General features: G+C 41.9%; 1 protein-coding gene across 5 annotated transcripts in view; it reads left to right on the top strand.

The window, feature by feature from the left end:
* CFAP61 (cilia and flagella associated protein 61) overlaps positions 1 to 19826 on the top strand; it is a 133896-nt gene that overhangs the window by 46280 nt on the left and 67790 nt on the right. For all 5 annotated transcript variants that reach the window (XM_087774675.1, XM_087774674.1, XM_087774672.1 and 2 more), the window contains exon 17: positions 6767 to 6894. In XM_087774675.1, coding sequence (XP_087630801.1) covers positions 6767 to 6894 — 128 coding nt within the window. The remainder of the gene's footprint in view (positions 1 to 6766; positions 6895 to 19826) is intronic.

A 19826-nucleotide genomic window follows, 5' to 3' on the forward strand; every position in this document is an offset into this window, starting at 1 on the left:
TAATCTCCTCTGCTATTCCAGTACTGTTATCTAGTTACCTTGTGTTTGTTATTTTCAGTATGAAATGTGATGATGTCTTTACATTTTATTTTTTAAAGCTTTTGATTTTATACACCTCTTGCATTTTTCAGTGAATTCAGTATGTTTAGAAAATGCTACCTGTGTTGCCATGAGTCTGTATGCGGAGTAGGTGCAGCGGACAGAGATGCTTCTGCCTTCTCCCTTTCCAGAGCATATGCAGTCCTGTTCTGGTATGGGTATTGGGGTAGCTGTGATGCATTGTGGTGGTGTCTGCTCTCAAGAGAAGTCCTCGGAGGGAAGCCTTCCCGAGCCAGCCGGCCTTGAGAGGTTTTTCCAGTTAAGTCTCATCAGGGATGTTCAGGTTTTTTCATAGTGCCTTTTGGAGCTGGACCAGAGAGGTGAAGCAGGACTTGCTTAAAATCAAAGCTTAAGGAAGTCCTTTCGTTCATTGTGGAAGAAAATTTAATGTCTGGAAATGCTAGTGGTATTTTCAGTTACATATAATTTTGCTGTTTATAGGTAATTCCTAATTTTATTTTATTTTGTTTGTTCTGTGCGGAGGCAGTATAATCAATGTGTATTCTGATGGCAGAAGAATTCTGTAAAATAAACCCGGGAAGTTAAGGAGACATTGTTTAAGTTAATGATGGTCTCTGGCTGGCTGCTCAGACCCTGGGCCTAGTGCAGGGGAGTGCTCTCCATATCCATTTATATTCAGAGCCAATTAGAATAAATGAGTGTTTTCCCAGTAATTTTTAATGGCTTTGGTTCAGACTGTTAGATCCTAACTTCTCTTGTGAAGTTGTCAGTAAAGAATGAGCTTTGATTTAAATTATGTCATTTGGAGTCTACTTGCTTACCTAGCTGGAATGACTTGATAGCATGTTAATAATTATGCCACTAAAAGCAGGATTTAAAGAATTCTCTGTCAGCCCTGATACTTGGGAAGCATTTGCATGCTCTTTCAACCCTCCGAGCTGCAGCCCTGGCTGTGCAGGAGTGCAGACTGCCATGACTGGTTTCGGCACAGAGCGGTGACAGGGACCAAGCTGCAGGCAGGCGCTTGCTGGCCCCGGAACTGGGACCTTCTCTCGCTGCCTCCTGGAAGGGCATGGTACAGGACGCGCTCAGACGTCGAGGGCTGCGTGACTCACGATGAAAGCTAGGTTGGCTATTCAAATAACGTTCTTCAGATGCTTTGGAAATTTGTTCAGATAACCTGTTTAAAGATGAGAGTTACCAAAATTAATTGCATAAATTATGTGTTTAGTACAAACCATTAATTTTGGTAGTTTTCCTCTTCTAAATTGCTTGGCGTGTTTTTTCTATGTCATTCAATTAGCTTTTTATGGCAGTCTTAGTAGGCTGAAGCATCTGTCTGCTTTAAAGGGTATGGGTTACAGTCCTTTTCCAGGGTTGCTGTTGCAAGAGTGCAATGAGGTGGGAGCTGCAGGGCAGTTGCCACCTGTTGAATTGTTGGTACAGTCACCAGCAAATCTAAAGGACGCGTGGCTTTCCTGCAGTTTTGCCTGGAGAAGCTGAAATGCTAAATTGTAGAAATATAGAAACTGTAGCTATCCTTCCTTGCCAAGAAGGCAAGAAGACTGTTAGCCTGTCACGGATGAAGGCATGTCATGAGAGGCGCTGACAGTATTCGTACTGCTGGCATGTGGAGAAGCAGAGCTGTGTAGTGGGAGCAGACCTGCTCTTACCCCTCTTGGGAAGCACAGAGGCGCTGCAGGGAAAAGGCAAGTGGAAGTTTGCTTCCTTGAGCTGCCCAGCTCTGTGCTGCGGAGCCGTGTGGCTGGGCGATCACCGCTGCCACGGAGCGCAGCACAACAGCGTGCGCTCCTCTCTGCAACTGCCAGAACTGATGAGAGTGCCAGAGGGGTGCCCCAGCAGAACTATTGCTAGGGCAGCTTTCTGCCGTGAGTTCTAGTTGCTGCCTGCTTCTCCCTCCATCCAAGAATACCTTGTGGGATAGAAACTGGTCATGAACACGCTACTTTTCCAGATGCTGGAGATGAGCATTTACCGCTGTGAAGACTGGTATAATAATAATGACTTCATTCATAGAGGCCTTTGAGGTCTATGGGTGAAAAATGTTATATAAAGGCTAGGTATTATCTGTGCAAACGGGGTTTATAGAGCCACAGTTAGTAAAGAAGGGTTCTTTGACAAAGACAACAAAATTCAAGCTGCAGTCTTCGTCACAGTTGTATTTCTTTTTCCTGTTCCTTATGTTTCTGGTGTTTGCGTAAATCTGTGAATGCTTGGAAACAGCTTTTGAAAATGTTTACAGACGTTCCTAATGAGACTTTTTGGAATGTAGCTGGTATTTAGAAACAAAATAATGCAGGCTGAAAAGGCTTGCATTTTCCAATAATTTTTGTTCATATCTCCTTGGTAAACATTGATTTTTCTTTTTTTCTTGTGATTCAAATGGAGCTTGAAATTAAAATAGCTCTGTTTGCTCACCTTCTTGTTTGCCTGCTGCTATTGCTGACCTCGGCACTAATCTAGGAACAGGTTTGTTAATTTTTATTCCTCCTGATGGTTTTTACAGTAACAGAGTTCAAATTATGTAGATGCCGCACAGCACTAACTATCACTCAGGCTTCTCAGTAACAAATGCTAAATAAAAACAAAAGCATGGCAGACAGGCGTAGAATCCCCCACGTTAGGGCTGGGAGGGCCACGTAATGAGGGATCTGTGAAGATGCTGAGTACGTAACAAATGAGTCAGTCCCGTCTTTATCTTGTAATACCCTGAGCAGCCTTTCTGAATTCGGGGGCACTTTAATGTACTTAACATTTAGCAAATAGTTGTGTGTTTAGCTGGATAAAGCCCAAGTCCTCAGTGTGTAATAAAATCAAGTCTAAATTCTGCTGCATTATGGAGTCTTTGCACGAAGAGTTCCAGCGATGAGTGTAACAGCTCTTCGACGCATGGCTGATGTTTCCCTAGGATATACTTACCAATACCCAATTCAGAACATCGCACTGCTCCTTTTCTGTCAAAGTTGAAATCCTCTGTACAACTTGGTTTTTCATTTTTGCCTGCTCAGTTTCCATTTTTTCCTGTTTCAATGAAGGTAACATTTGCTATAAAACCAGACCTATTGTAGAACAATTACAATAAATATTTTTAGAAATCCTACAAATAGCCCAGGGTCCAATGTTTACAAACAGAACTAAAAGGAGCTACAAAATATTCTCCATCGGAGTTTGTACCACCCATGTATGTTGTTAAGTGTACGCTGAATGCGTTCCCAGGCAGTGTGCAAGCTGAGCGGCTCTCCAGATGGGAGACCTGCGCACGCACAACGGATGCATGATGCTTTACCCGGCCTGCGAGTGTGAAGGAAAAAATCTGTACAAACGTGTTTGCTAAAACCAAATAATTATTTCATGAATCTTTTTTTCATTGGTTCCTTAGGGTAGAAGGATGTGTGAATTTTTAATGCTATAAATTAATCCTACTCCGGCACATACTGTGCTGTGAGATTGCAAGTGAAAGACATGATTAACATGCGGGGTTTGTGTTTTTGGTGGGGTATTCTGAGAAATGCATAAGCATTTTTAATGGAGGTAAAGTTTGAAGGCCTCTAAGTGGTTGGCACTGGCTGTCCCCGTGCGAAAACCTCCCCGGTGGCGGATGGAGAAGGGCCCCTCGGTCTGCTGCTGTGGGCCCCTGCCCTCCCAGCTGGAAGCAACGCGAGGGTGGTGCAGTGGCAGAGGCGTCAGGTACCAGAGTGGAAAGGAGGGGAAAGAATCTTTTTGATAGTCAAAGAAAATACTTTTTTCTGAGCTATGTATGCCTTTTCTAACAATGGCAATTTTTGCTTTTTGCCTTACATTAATGATTGCAGTTTTATTTAATAAATTGGATACAAAATAAACAAGTTAGAGTTTGCTATTGACCTATCAATTATGATGTCTGATTACTCCTCTGGGGAACATATGTAGTCATTTGTCCTGACATTTTGTTAAAATAAGGTGGTATTATGGGACCAATCCACCTAATTCCTTACTCCCTGGGGCCATTTAGTGTACTTAGCTGTTAGAAAGGTGATTTCTGAAGCATGACAGCTGTTGGTGTTGGGGCCATTGTGTGGCGAACAAAAACGGTTATATTCTACTCATATGCTGCCTTTGTATCATTGATACAGAAGCCATTTCATAAATTAGATACAACTCTTCCCTAGGAAATTGTATTACTGCTTTGTATTTCATTGTTGGAGTACATTAAAAAAAAAAATAAATCAGCAGTGCAGTAGAAGGAGATGTTTGAACTTGGCATTGCTGTAAGGTCTGTTGGGTTTATCCTGTTAGCTGCTGACATTCCTGTCTAGTTATTTTGGTTGATTAGGTACATTACAAGTAGTTTCTCTTTGTGTTCTTTTTACCGTTTTATTAATTTAGTTAAAAGCCACATTTCAGCAAAAACACCACTGATAATTTTTCCTTCGGAAGGCATCGCTTTTCGAGAAAGCGGCCACTCTGTGTGCAGCAAAAAAAAAAAAAAAGCCTATCAGAGTTCTTGTCTGCAGAGTTCAGAAACCCAAGGAGTTTGAATACCAAAATTAGGGCCTTAAGCACAGTATCCTCAGTAATGCCTACCTGTGGTACCTTGAGATGTCCCCAAGTGTCAGCGTCACAGAACAATGTCAAACGTTGTAGTCGGGGTGTACCCATTTAGTGTGTTTTAAAAAACATAGTCCAAGTTTTTATTTTAAGCAGTGGGGCATGCCTTTATTAATTGGCGTTGGTTCCTCTCATTTCTTAAAATCTCTTCCAGGGATGTACATTTTCAATGAAATATAAAAGGTTTTTTCAGTTTCTGAAGTGTCAAGTGTTATAGATAAGTTTTCATTTATGATCAACCCCCTTTTGACTGGCGCATCCTGCTGTAAGAAGTGTTTAACCTTGTTAAAAAGCACTGGCTTTGGATTAGATCGTTAGGCTTGTTCGTAGGGACTTGTAGGTGACTTGGGCAGCATTACAGTCGCTCCGTGGCTTAGCCCTGGCTAGTCAAGCCGTTCCTTGGTGCAGGGCTGCCGGCGGGACTGCGGGCATGTGCGAGGTTTCACACGTTTGACTTCGTGTTAAGCAGCCACCGTGGGCTAGTATACTTTTTAAGACATCTGGAACGTTCTCAGTGAAGTCCAGTCCCTGAGATGAATCTGGCTCACCACTGGATGTCATCGTTGCACTGTGATGAACTGCAACCGGAAGAACACTTATCTGGCAGTAAAAAATCATGTTGCCTGACCAAAGACGACATTTAATTCTGCCACATTTTAAATTACTTGCTCTACAGTGATGACAGTTTGCAAGTAATTGGTCCATAATCCTTCCTTAAGCTATAGGACAGCACTCTAGTGTGGTACACAGACAACTGTGCACCTTCTGCAGTGGGGCTGTGCTGAAATCTCAGCTGTGGGTCTCCACCGTTGCAAAGACATGGCATAAAAGATCTCTTGGGGATCTCAATCTGCCATGTACTTCTTGAGAAGGCCAATGTCATTACCATAGTTTTAAAATAAAATACTTATTCTTCATATATTGAGTTACTCTGTCAACTAATATATAGAGAATATATTTCTACTGTAATTTCATAGGAGGAATTTAGAGGACTTAATTTTATTAACCCTCTGTCTCCTATTTGTAATAGAGGAAAACCTGTTAGAAGTCTTAGATTGCTTCCTGCCTAAGTGACACAGCAAAAATATATAGAAGTGCCTGACAAATAATAAAAGAAGCTCCATTTTGTGTTTCTCTCTTCAGTGCGTGTATGAATCTGCAACTATGCATTCTGTGAAATGTGAATGTATACAACCCAAAGCAATAAGAAAAATGCAAGTGTGTTGTACTGCAAGATGGAAAGTATTTCCCTCTCTTTCATTGGAAATTTGAAAACTAAATATAGTTCAGGGCAGAAAAAAAAATTGTCAAATGCAATATTATCTCTTGACCCTTTCTTGCATATTTGTTTTAAGAATCTCTGTTAGCTGGTGGGACCTAGAGACACAAATTAAAAAAAAAAACCAAACACCACAAACCATGGAGTTTATTGTCTTAACCAGTGTCTGCAGTAAGAAGAATGGAAACTGAGAAGCTAGTAATTGAAAACTTTATAGTGAGATTTTTGGCCAGAGTATTGATCTCGGTGGCATTGAGATACTAGTTTACTCATTTGACAGCCTGGCTTGCAGTGTAGCTGCCCTGTATTTAAGAAAAAAGAAGGTTAATTTTATAATTTTGGAAGAGAGTTTTCAATTAAACACACAAAAACACTCAAGATATATGTTCCTAATTAATTTACAAGTAACACCATTTCCATAAATAAAACAGCAAGAGTAAAAACTGCTCTAGGAGGTATAAAAATGGCCTTAACATTATGTAAATATATGTTCCCCAGGTGTTAGCTAAATGGTAGTAAATTACGGAAGAGGCAGTGTTTTCTCCTCTCTTACAAGGACTCCGTAGCATCTTTTCCAGAAGCCAGACCATTAAGCTCTGTTAATTTTTTGTGACCTATTGAACATGCACATATTTCAGCATTTTAGTACCATTGATCTACTGTGTTATCTTGTGCTGTGCACAGAAAAATCCTAGTATTAGCCATAATAAGTTTTGTATGAATGCAAGGTAATGCATTACTAATGGTTTAAAAATTCTTAGCAGACTTTTGCTGGGTTTTTCTAATGCATTTCTATGTCATTTCACGTATTTTTTACAGTTGAGTTATTCTTTGAACCACATAAATCGAAAGCTGGTGCTGGAATCTAAAGTGTCTATCAACACTAGAATTGTGGTGGTTGGTGCATCCGATGTTGGAATCTCTTTTCTGGAAACGCTCGTTTTTTGGTATGTTTTTAATTTGATTTCCTTTACTGAGAAGAATATGTTACCTTTTGTTTGAAGGGGCTTGTGTCCTCCATTTAGAAGCGTGCTTTGAGTCTGTATCCAAGTACTAGATGCTAAAGGCCTGAGGATGTAGAGAGGTGCTTGCATCCTGGCTGACTCTGGAACTCAAAAGTGCTGACAAAGTCGCTCATAGATCCTCAAGGTGAAGGCTCACTGAAAATGAGAATTCCACATACTTAAAACCTCTTTGACCGTTGCTCTTGTACAAAAATCCTATAAGTGGAGGTTAAGTCCATAGCCTTTCATGTGTGCTCCAAAGCAGTATTGATCTTTAAAGCCAGTTGTGCCCAGTGGGATCACAAATCACTGAGTGAATCTCCCCTTCTCTAGCCTCGTTGTGATGCTGTGCTGTCAGAGCTGTGCAGAAGCGTAGGACGTAAGCTTGTTGAGTGGTAATCTTACTGCGATTCTTTTGATTCTGATAACGCCTTTTGATAGCTTTGATTCTGATGAGGCTTTTGATGTTTGGGATTGTTCAGGAAGCAAAAAACTGTCATTTCTGGCCCTTCTGCCATTTTTGCTGTAGACCCTAGAGTGGGTGTGGGAAAGGTCTGGCAGAGGACACTGCTCTCCGGCAGCCGCAGCCTGCTCGGTGGCCCACCGAGAACACAGGCCATCAGCGTACATTAAAGAATTTTTTCAGCAGTAAAATTGCAAATTGAATTGCTGTGGTTACCTTGAGCTGTGCAAACTGGAGTAAATGAACTGCATAAACTGGTTGGGAATAGGAATAAACGCATGCAACTGTTTTTATACTTTCCGCTGTCTAAGCCAGAGTAAACTTGTGGGCAAGTTCTGCTGTTTGTATTACAGACTTCCCAACGTTAGGACAGGGGTGCTCTCTCTCCGATATCTGACTGCTTGCACCTTCTCTGCCAGTACCCCCTCCATACCAGTTTTAGGGGGTTATCAGGAAGTCAGACTGCATATGTGACAATGCAGTTCCTTTATGCAATTGTTGTTTTCCTCACAGATTAAACATACGTACTAGAAACGTCTTGAAAGACTTGCAGAGATGAATATAAAATGCAAATTATGCGTGTGATAGTTACAACAAAATGTTCGTTGCAAAAACTAAGGGAGGCTGGCGTTTTTATGGTTGGCAGAGAACTGGAAACTTTGCCTATTTTTTTCAGCCAAGCCAAGAGTTTGTATTTCTAGAACAACCATTAATAACATCACAAATTAAAATATCAATACGGCAAGAGAAGAAAATGTTGAAGTGCTTTATGGATGTTGTTATGTTGCTGGAGCAGCGAAGAGAAAATACCTGCTTCTTGCGCTTTTTTTTCTTAGCTCCTGACTTCCTGTAGAGCATCCCCTCGTGGGGTAAAACCGTTTTCCTCTTGTCCTCCTGTTCTCAGCACCTTTTAGGCTTTCAGTTCCACTCAAAATTCAGTTAAAAATGTACTTGAGAGCTATTAGCCACTTTCTGGTTATTCATCCTGTGCTGTTTATTACTGTGCTTTCAGTATAAAATACTGTGAGGGAAAAACAAAGCATATTTACACTCCAACCCAGTCCCTCAGCCGGAAGGTAAGTCTTTCTGTCGTGAACAGGACATACAGACAGTATCGTGTCTGCGGGGGCAGTCCTTTATAGGTATCCTCCTCTGAGATACCTCAACCCAGACTCTTCAGCCAGAAGTTTTGTTTGAGCCCTATTCTAGCGAGGCATTCTTGCAGAACATGTCCTCCTTGTGCTTGACTTCAGCGCCGCACAAATGGAGTGCGCCTGCTTAAGGGAAATTGAGTATTGCTCTGAGAATGCAAAGAGCAAGCAGTCAGCACGTAGTGCAAAACGTCACAGAATTTATATTAATATACGTATAAATTTAAGAAGATTTTATATTAATACATGTATAAATTTAAGAAAGATTTATTTTGTTAATTTTCATATCACCAGCAGATAAAGTCTTCTGATCAATGTGAAGGCCTTTTAATACAATTTAGTTTAATTTACTCCTAGTTTTCTAACATTCTTTGCAAAGGTTACATGCACTAAAAATAGCTAGATGGAATCAATTTGTAAGCCCCTAATCCTTAAAAAGAGGAAGTAGTTTTCTCCTCGTTATTCTTCATACTTAATTATTTTACATTATCAGTCACCATGGAAACACACAAATGTAATTCACTTACCTACATAACAATTACTAGAACTAGATTTTACAAGTGTTTTCAACTTGTTTGAGACTGAAGAAATATCTTTTTCATTGAAAAGAGAAATAGCCATGCGAATTACCTCTCCTCACTCGAGAGCTGCAGCAGGCTGCCTCTCGCTCCCATTGTGCTGGGGCAGCGGCACCGCAGCTGGCGGCACGTCCGCCGCGGCAGAGCGCTCCTGGGCAGTGCCACGGAGCAGCCGTGGGCACCGCTTCTTACCCGCCCGAGCCGTGCTGCAAAGGGGGACTGCGTGCTGGGAACTGTTACCTTACAAAACGCTGCTTCGGTCTTTCGCTGTGGCTCGTTGCCTTGTGGCTGGAGTTTCTGGAAACGGGGATCGTCACGGAGGTCAGAGCACTGGTGCACCCAGGTCGCTGCCCGTTATTTCAAAGGGCAGCGCAGAAATGCTGCAAATGAGTATGTGGGATGAGCTGCCGGTAGGGGAAGCTTCTTCCTAACGCTCGGGGTACTCTGAGCCCTGGAGAATTGCATCCGTTGTGCTTAATCTAGCGCTAGGTCAGTGAAGGTGATCTCGTTATTCGTGTTTCACCATTCAAATAAATATCTCCTGCTGATTTTTTTTCTTGGAGTGTAATCACATGCGGACATGTGTTTTCAGCTGTAGCGCTACTTTTCTTTAGGATGCATGTGATTTTTTTACTCAAGAAACAGGCAGACGATGGAGGCGGCAGTGCTGGCGGTGACGCGGATGGAGCCTGGCCTCCCTGCTCGTGCACGGCCGGCTGTCAGTAGGTGCAGGTGTGACTGTGGCTCCGCAGGCTGTGCCTCGGCTGCTGCTGTCCAGCACGTGAGGAGCTGCAGCGAGCTGGGCAGCGGAGCTGAGGTGCTGTGGAAGGAGGGGGGGGTGAGTTGCATCATAAATTGCTGCAGTAATTAACTTCCCTGCAGGAGCATGGCAAGCAGGGAAGGAATTGTGATTCCCACAATTCCTGCATGAGGCTCCTCCTGGGCAGTGCAATTATATGCTTCCTCTTGCACAAAACCAGGACTTAGGTCACTCTCTAGCACTAAGACAAGGCTTATACAAATTGCAGCAGCCTCAGACCGTTTGTTAAAGCGGTGTAAACTCTGAGCGACGTCCAGTCCTGAAGGAGAAGTAGCGACCGAACAAATACTCCCCTCGTGAGCAAGCAGCTCAGCCCAGCAACGCGGAGTCTCAGCCTCTATTGTTCCCTGCCCTCGGAACTGCTGGTGCTGGCTGGCGCGCCAGCCTCCCCTTTGTTGTGGGATGTGGGGAGAGAGAGAGCCCTTTCAGCCACGGAGTGGATCGAGGCAAAGAAACTCCACAGAGAGGTTAAGATAAAATACAAGTTTTATTTATTTTTAGCTTCTCTTGAGTGACTTGGTCTTGAGGGGAAAAAAAAATTACAAGAAAGAGTTTTATCAGACATCCCATAAATATGAGTGTGCCCCCCACTTACTATGAGCGGTACTATGAGCTACTAACACTGACAAACTACATGAATGAAGACCCTAAAAAGAAGCCTGATTTAAGACTAAAGGAAGTTTCTAAAACTTTTTTTGTCATCCCCACTGAGCTCAAGTATGTGTATACTAAATTTATAAATGAAAAAAACTGTTAAATATTCAACTTGGAAGCGTTCAATGCAAATTGTATCAGAAAATGATTTGCAAGTATAAAATCTGTTTTCATGAGTACAGAATATCAGTACCTACGAATATGAGAAAAGGAGTAATGGGTTCATTTCACAGTTCTGCAAATACCAATTCTTGGAGGTGAGGTTCAGCAGGAGAAATATCAACTGCAATTAAATAATTTATTTTAAAAAGTGTGAACAGCTACAGTTGGGGATACTGAGTTGCATAGTCCTCAGTTAAACCAGTGTTCCCCTAAATGTATTTAAGCTACAGTCCAGCATTTTAATCTTTCCCTATTCCCAAGTACTGAGATGCTTTAAAAAACAACCTCATGGCTAAATACTAATTTACCAGGAGGGCGGGAGTTTTTGTTTCTTCTTGTTTTCTTTGATAATTTAAGAATGATGTTCATGGCAGCAGTGTTAGGCCAGAAGAACATACAAGTAAAAAAAATAGCATTTTCAGTTTATTCTGGCGGATGATTTGGGGAACAGCATGCTGACTAGTACGCCCTGACAGCAGGTGATTGAAGTTTGGCTGCAAGAATGCAAAAAGCTTGCTCACAGCAGTATCTTGTCATTGGTTCCAGTGTAGTGAACCAATTAGCTTTTTATCCACCTCTTTGCATATAGCTGTGGAAAGCGTTATTGTCTCCTGATTATAGGGAAAACCCTTTTTAATCCATGATTTCGAAAACCTCCTTAATCCAACCTCTGGTGTAAACAATGACTTATTCTCTGAGGACGCTGGAAGTATCCATAATGTGCTACACAAAATAGCAATAAATGAATGGTGGCTTAAATCACAATATTTTGTATGAAAATGTTGCGAAATGTATTTCCCTTTCCGTGTGGGTGCATTGAAATAATTATTGCATTTAAAAAGCAAATGGACTAAAGTATATTTTTGTCAAAGCCCGAACTTTTTTCTTAAAGTAGAATTAGAATCCAGCGCAGTAAATCTCTGAGTTTTTGTCTGCAGGACGGCTTCTGCCTTTGCGAGTTAAAGGTATCTAAGAGTAGCTTAGAAATGGCAGGGGTTTTTAAAACATGGTTTCTGACAGAACAGCTACGACTGCTGTTATCTGGCAGCACAGTATTATACAATATCCTGCACATCTGTCCTGTTTGGCAATAGTTAGCATAATGCTTGCTGTTTAATTAGGCTTTTTATCTTTGCATTTGTCTGAGAACATCTGAAGCCTTCCATGTTGCCTGTCACTAATTAGTTGACTAATTAAATAGTTAGTGCTTACTTGCTGATCACAGAGCTAACGCGTAATGAATGGTTTAGTGATCTTCATTGTTTTATACTATCTATCTTTGCCACATGAATTGATATACATGTGCTTCCTTTTGACTGCCTTTTTTTCATACCAAGGCAAATCCAGAACAATGTTGTAGTCGACCATGTGTTCAGTGTCACCGGGCCTGCGTCCTTCAGACATTGTTGCCTTCCATCACGTCTGGTGAATAGAGATCAAGTTGTGACAGAGATAAATAAGATAGGTCATATCTCGCCTTGTTGCACAGCCAGGATCACAATGAACGCTGGCAGTGACTGATACCAGATATAAACTAGGGGAGAGGATATGGGTCAAGATCAGCCTTCCTAACAGCCGTTTGACATGCCTCTGCCAAAAAATGATACTCGATTACCATCGATACGTGGTTATTTTATAGCTAAATTCTTGCTTTAGAGACAGTTTTCAGTTTTAAATAAGATTATTTCAACTTTAAGTACTTGCCCTTTAAACATACGCAAACATTTGTCTGAGCCCAAACTATTGTTTCACACTTTAAATTTGTAAGTATTTGTAGATTTTCTTTTGTTGCTATTTATATATGAATACTCAAACTTCTTGTTGCCCTGATCTTGGAAAATAGTAGTTTTCTCATAAAAGGCCTGTTTCAAAATTGAGTCACGAGAATTTTTATAGAGTTCCATTTTGTATTTCTCATCCCTCTCCTGGTGACGAAGCGCGACATTAGCACGGCTGTTTCAGCAGCTCTGCACAGCCTGGTAACCTGACTGCCCAGAGCATCTGGTACCTCTCTGATCAATGCAGTTCAAAGCAAATAAAGAGGCATTCCAAGTGCAAACATTGCATTTAGGTTTTCCAGTTCTCTGCTAAAGCGATGGAGGAGATGTACTTTCTCCTCTGTTCATATTTATTTTTCTTTGTTTGAAGTTTGTTTCCCAGGGCTGTTGTGGAGGTGTAACTACCGAGTTCTTCAGAGCAGCCTATAAGCTGCCTGTGGATTGGTTTTGAAGCACAGAAGACTGTTCAGACTGCTACAGTGGAGAAAAAAAATGAGTTGGCTGGTTAAGCTGCGATCCTTCCCTCTAGTGATTGGTGTAGATTTGATTCCTGTTTATCTGTATATACGTATGTACTCTAACGGGCAGAGTGAGGGTTGTGACAAATGAAGATCACTATTTGAAGGTACTTGCTTGTTCTTTTTGAATGCTCGATGAGCTGAAATTTGAAGGTTCCTTTTCTGGATTGCTGTGATTACCCTCCAGGTCCCAGGAAGGAGACGAGTCTGAATGCAGTTTACATTGAAGTGGGAGCTGGGAGTACATAAGATATAGTAATGAGATGGTGAATCTTTACTGCATGCTACGTTATCTAGATTCCCCAAACTTCTGATGCAGACTGGTTGGGTCAGGTGGAGCTCCGCAGCGCTGTAGCTCACGTGCTTGCAGTACCCACGGTACTAACACATCACGTCGTGTGGCTTGTTACCCTAGGAGCGCGGTGGTCAGCAGCGTCTCTGCGTTAATGGGGCATAATTTCAGTTTCACGTGAGCTACGGGGCATGGGCTGTTTGGGAAGGAGCTGTTGGAGAAGTTTCCTGCTGCCCTGGTGAGGAGGTGGGCGTTGCATGGCTTTGTGGTGCTGCACCTCTCAGTGCTGTTTTACGTTCAGGGATGCAATATCAGCGAGGCAGCTGTGCTCGTCAGGCTGCCAGGGCTGGAGGTGCTGCGAGGCCCAGATCTGCAGCTGCTACATGCAGATGTTGGAGATCAGGAGTTTTGGCCCAGCTGACTGCTCCACCAGCTGTGTCCCTGTCCTTCCTGGGCTGCCAGCTTTCTGTCGAGAGGACACGGCGCTTGGGTGGTGCCTCAGAGCATGCAACTTTTATGAGCATCTTCTCTTTCTGTGTGCTCTTGCTGTCAGGAGGAGCACATACGGTCCTTGGCCATAAGCTAGGATAAAAATGTTGGTACGAATCTCAAGCCCGTCAAATTCAAGGGAAGTCTGTCTTTTGACATCCATGGGCTTTTCTACGGTGCATACTTTTTCATCTCTGTGAAGGCATAGTTGCCAAATCTGCACCAAGCAACATCACGTAGTCAAAATATTAATCTCCTCTGCAATAACATGGAAAATTGGGGTCTGGTAAGTAGACAGCCATAAAAAAAAAACCAAACCCTTAGTTTTAACATGGGTGATTGGCCAATAATATTAAACACGTCCTATTAACAAGCTGGAATTTGCACTGTGTGTTATTCACTGAAACGTTCACACGGAAGCAGACAAAACAGCAAAATTTCAAGCACGCTGTAGTTTTACTGCCCAATTTATGGTATCTTTATCTGTGGAAAATGGTGTTGATGTCTCTCAACTGTGACTTTGAATCTGCCAGGTGATTAGATTTAAACAGCTACAGACTGTAACTACCAAGGCCATCATCAGATATCCCTCATTTTCTGTCTAGAGAAATAATTGCCCTGTTTTATACTTTGAACAGGATGAAATGCCGAAACATTTATGGAATGGAAATTGAGATTTTAGTAAGGAAATGCTCTCACTAAAGCAGTGGTTGGATGGTACTTTGGTTTGGTAAATTCAAAGCCAACTTAGATTTGGGATGGTAGTGCTAATCTTGTAGCTATGGATGCTCCCACCCAAGTGTGTGGATGTGTCTGATTCAGCTATATATTTTGTATGGGCCAAGGAAAGAGCTCTTTAGATTGTCCTGTTCTGTCACATAACAGTTCGTACTGTAAGGACTTTGCCATGCTGACTTTAATAAGCTAGATCCTGTGAATACCGCAGATCCTGAGTGAATACTATAGTTTTTGAGAGAGCCTCCTACGAAATGTGTAGCTGGGTTGTCAGATGAGTCATGACTTGGTTTGTGCTTTGCTACAAGCATTCAGTGTATGCTCGCAGTGTTTCTCCGTGCAGAATGCTAAGGCAGTTCACGTCTGAGCCTGAAGTGATATTACGCTAGAGGAGTAAATAGGCAAATATGTAAATGAGCAAGCACTTAAGACTTAGTTTTAAGTTATGTTAGAAGCTTGCTCTTAAATGCTGTACTCCAGGGTTTGTATGTTACATGTGTCAATTGAGACGCACCTTCGAAGCCTGGTATGCGCCTTGCACGTACTGGCAAGGTGCAGAGTCAAAGAGGCTTCTGAGAAGAAAGCTTAACCAGGGGTGGTTAAGGGAGGGAGAAGAGCTTAGTGGTAAAATTGCAAAGATCAATACGGGTTGAGAAGCAAAGCGTGGAAAAGAATTAGTCTAACAAAGGAAAAAAGACTCAACTGAATTACAGGAAAGAGCCACAATCGCTAGAGAAGAACGGTGCAAAAAAGAATGGGAAAGCTGAGTTGACAAGTTGACCTAGGGGAGGAAAGCAAAAACAGTTGCTGGGAAATGAGAGGTGGTTAGCAAGGATCAAAGGAGTGGCAGTGACAGGCGAGTGGCTGAGTTGTTTCAGAAACAGGAGTTATGACACGGATGGGAGTTTGAAAGAAGAAACTGGACAAAGACATGTTTGGTAATGTTCAGGGAGAAATCAAGATTGCGGGGTGATGTAAAGCTACCTAAAAAAGGAGAAATTAATAAAAGAATTGAAATGCAGCAGAGTCAGAGTTGCTAATAGTTTTAATTACATTGTCTAGGAAAAGGGTCAGCACAGAGGAGAAAAGAGAGACGAGCATTACAATTACAAGATGGAAGGGAACCTAGGACTAACCAGTGAAAGGAAAAAAAGTGAGAGGACTAATTGGTCTGCCCTAGCAGGAGAATCAAAATTGAACTGGAGAGGAACAGCTTTTGAGATGGGGTGTTGAAGAAGGGTTGGCTGCTGCAGGGGACGGACACCACATGAGCTAGGGTCAGGGAGGGGACGCAGGTCTTGGTGAGAGCGAAGAAGGGAGCAGAAAGCAGAAAATATTTGGTGAACAAGAGGAGGAAAAGTGACAATTCCAGGGGCAACAGAAGCTTTGCAAGAATAAGTCTATCTTAAACATGAAAAAAACCCCAACTATTTAAGTTCGTGATTGATGTCCTAATCCAGTTCAAGTAGATCTAAATTGGCACCCAACAAATGCGGGCCAGAAGTTAGAATTATCACTGTGGAAAAGAGAACATCTTCCAGTAGGCATAGTGGGGGCAAAAAACGTAGTTATCTTCAAAACGGTGCTTGGAAAGTCTGTGGCGTTGGTTGTGGTGGTAGTTTTTTTTCTTCCTTTCTTTTCTTTTTGGTCTTGTGATAGCACCAAGGAGGTGCCTCCAAATCCTGTGTAGAACCAAACCATCAAGTTCCAAGTTTGGAGAGAGACCCAGTGAGGAAGAGCTGCCAGCTGGGGAGAGAGCAACGCTCGCAGCGTCCTTGCAGGGTGTTAGTCAAAGGTCAAAGTAAATATTACTTGGCTTTTTAATGATTCTTGCTAAGATGTCACAAGTGGTGGCAGCAGTGGCTTTCATGGCCCGGGCTTACAGGCTGAATCACCAGTAAACCTGGTGGGAAGTTTCTGAAAAAACAGTACTTTAATAAAAAGCACTGGTCCATCAAAATGTAAGTTTTTGAAGGGGGGATGTTGTTTCGCTATCAGGAGGAAGTAACTGGGACATGAGGAAATATTTTGCTGAGGTGTCATTTAAAAAAAGCAGCTTTTTTTTTTAAAGAAATTGCATCTTGATTTTTTTTTTTTAAATCAAAATCAGAACGAAACATTTTCCTTTTAATCTCTGTTCTGCACAATTTAGAAGAGCGTTTTCTGAAATTAAAAAGGATGGTGAATTTCACCAGTGTTGTGGCCTGTCTTGGCATGGAAGTAGTCCCGTTCTGGGAAGAAACAGATGTGAATTCTCCCGCTGAAGTAAGCAACTGAGTTATTTGTCCCCTGGTGTTGAAAGTGGCGGTCAGATTAAATGTGAGCTACTGACAATTAGACTCACTTATCTTTTTATTTCAGTTGGTGGTGTTCTTGATACGTCTATCACTGGCCGTGGGAGGAAGAGCCATCATGGGTGCAGTTTATAGAACAAAGGGATATGTGTAAAACCCCTTTCTTGACCCTTGCATTGAAAAGTGTCCCAGTAAAGACTTTGTTATCCCTTCTTTCATTGAGCAAATTCATTCACAATCTTAACACTTCTTCCTAAGGTTGATCCAATGGAGAACTGGCTTATCTTTGTTTACTCGTAATTAAAGAGGGATAACTTCTGAAATCCTGTTCTGAGGTCTGTAATTGATGCACTTACATAAGGTTCTTGAGAACAGACGCTTTTGGTAATTGTTGATACAAACAATAAACCCTTTCTGCTGCTTCTGTTACTGACTCGCTTACTAAAAGCATAATAACCAAGTGGTGTAGGATCAGTTGTGGAGCCTTCATACCGCTAAATGGCAGCATGAGCATCATACAGGGAAACGGTTTTGCTGTGTTTTCATGTATCTTCATACCTGATCTTGTGTTGATTCTTACTTGCCCGAGTCAAACGTAGCTGCCCAGAGGGTGGGAGGGAGTGGAGAGAGGGGTGAAGGCTTCTACAGCTCTGCCAGCGAAAGCAATGGGCTTTGTCCAAGCAAACAAAAGCAATTTAGCATAGTGGCAATATGAAAACACATTGCTCGTAAAGATTACTCAAAGAAAGCCTATAGTGCTACGTATTTGTCCTTTAGTGAAAATATGAATGAGTGGGGTTTTCTGTGGTGGTGTTATTAATATTAGCAAGCTTTGTTAAGCTGAGCACTTCTATTTGCAGTTTTGTGTAGAGCTGGAAAATTTCTTAGAAAACCTTTTCCTTTTGGAGAAGTCTGTTCTTCAAGTCACATCCCGATTACTTTGTTCTTGAAATGTTTGGGGTGCTGATGTTTCCTTAAATCAACAACAACAAAAAAATCCGACTTTGGATAAATTGTGATATTAGTTGGGAAGAGGAGAACTACTGTCTATATCTGCCTTTTACAGCGAGACTTACACCTGAGCACTTTGTGTTTCTGTGCCTTGGACCCCCCCCCCCCCAGGTTATTGCCTGCTGGGACTCTTTTTTTATCATCATCTCTCACTCTGGGCTCCTTCCTCCCCGCAAAAATCTTAAGGTTCCTTTTTTTTGTTGCAGGACAGAGATTTCTCTGATTTCAAAGCTTCATTAATGCAAGAATTTATCACGTCTAAGTTTTCAGCATCTAGTGCAGAAAACAGACTATCTGTTACCATTTTCAGAGTGATCTAGAGCAGCCATTTTTGCAAGTGCTCTGCTGCAGCGCGTCGAGGATACAGTATAATTAGGACTTTACTTTTGGATAGGTTATAATTTCAGATATGAAAGTTATTGTTTAAAGATTATGTGTACAGGAGAACAGTGCACCTAGTTACAATTTTGGTAGCCAGATAAAGCGCTATCTTCTGTCACCCTTTTTTATTTTAGTTTTTATAAAGAACTGGAAAAATAATAAAAAAAAAGTGTGATGCTTTGTTTCAAATAAATTGGGACTCTTAGGTTCATGTAGACTACTTTACTGCACTTTATTTTTTGTAAGAAAAGTGATTTGACTTATTATTTGTGATAATGAGGGGTTTAATGAAAGCAATTAATTAAATCATTTGTTCAGGCAGTTTCTACCATCTAAGCCTCCGTCATCACACCACGCACGTGGGGGGGGAGGTAGCAAGACATCAGGCAAAAAATCCAGAAAAACTAGCAAGGAATATTCTAACAGATTCGCAAATGTCAGGGTATATATAAATAATGTGCTAAAACTTTTGTTTCTTCCTTTGATTATGCTCACAGTAAATGGGCAATCCTATTTTATTTCGAGGACAAGGGTGTTTAGACTTTTTTTTTGTAGCTGTCCTCTAGAGCTGTGCAATGAAACCCAATACCTTTTACTTATTTCCCTAGATACTCTAATCCCTCCCTGCTTTACCAGTATCTTTGAGCTGTTCTTCCCTTTGTATCCACAGCAACATGAATCCCTGCTGGAATTATTTGCTTCTAAAATGCAGGTGCACTTGTTTAATGTTGCATCGGTTCAGGCTCTTAACTTGAAGACTTCTTCACCAAATGGGAAATTTTTCACCTCTGCTTTTACCCTACTTCATATTAGGCATTGTTATATATAGTAGAAGCATGTAAGACATTGACTCTCCTAACGTGCACTACCTGCTTCTCAGAGCCTTTGCTGGCTTTCAGTTATTAAGAGCTTTTAGGCAGCAGTGAGGAATCAAAAGCCATAACAAATAAACCATTCCTCTGTTAGCCTAGAAATAATAATGCTATGCAGAGGAAAGGGGAGAACGATACGGAGTGTGGTAATGTGCGTAACAATCACTGGTCAAAGTACTCAAACCTGGTATCTCCTGTAACTCTGGGGGCCGGGGCCGGGCAGTGACCGTGGCTAAGCGCTGACAGTTTGCCTCTAGTCTTCAGGCTTGTATTTAAGTGCCCGTGTATATATTTAAAACCCTAAGGTTAGGCATACCAGCTACAGTTCTGAAATCGAGCTTTTGTAATGCTAGGATTTTTTTTTTTTTTTAACTTATTCTATTTAAAGAGTCTGACAATTTTCACAAATGCCAGCCTTGTGCTTAAACATGTAACAAATTTTGTTTCTTAGCGGGAGAAGAATCCCCCCATCCTCCCCCCGCCGCCCCGTTTGAAAACGTGACCGCTATTTGGATGGAACCGTGCGCGGAGCTCTGCGGCTCCTGGGACCCGGGAGGGCAGCGTGCCCGCGCTCCGAGCACGCGGCACCGCCAGGCACCGGCCTCCGGGCCCCCTCAGTTCTGCCTCCAACAGCCGCGCGCCTTTTTGAGAGCTTTAATCCAATTCTCTTTGTGCCT

This window comes from Nipponia nippon, unplaced genomic scaffold (assembly GCF_047370975.1).
Source record: "Nipponia nippon isolate SJK-2023a ecotype South Korea unplaced genomic scaffold, ASM4737097v1 scaffold_4, whole genome shotgun sequence".
NCBI lineage: Eukaryota > Metazoa > Chordata > Aves > Pelecaniformes > Threskiornithidae > Nipponia > Nipponia nippon.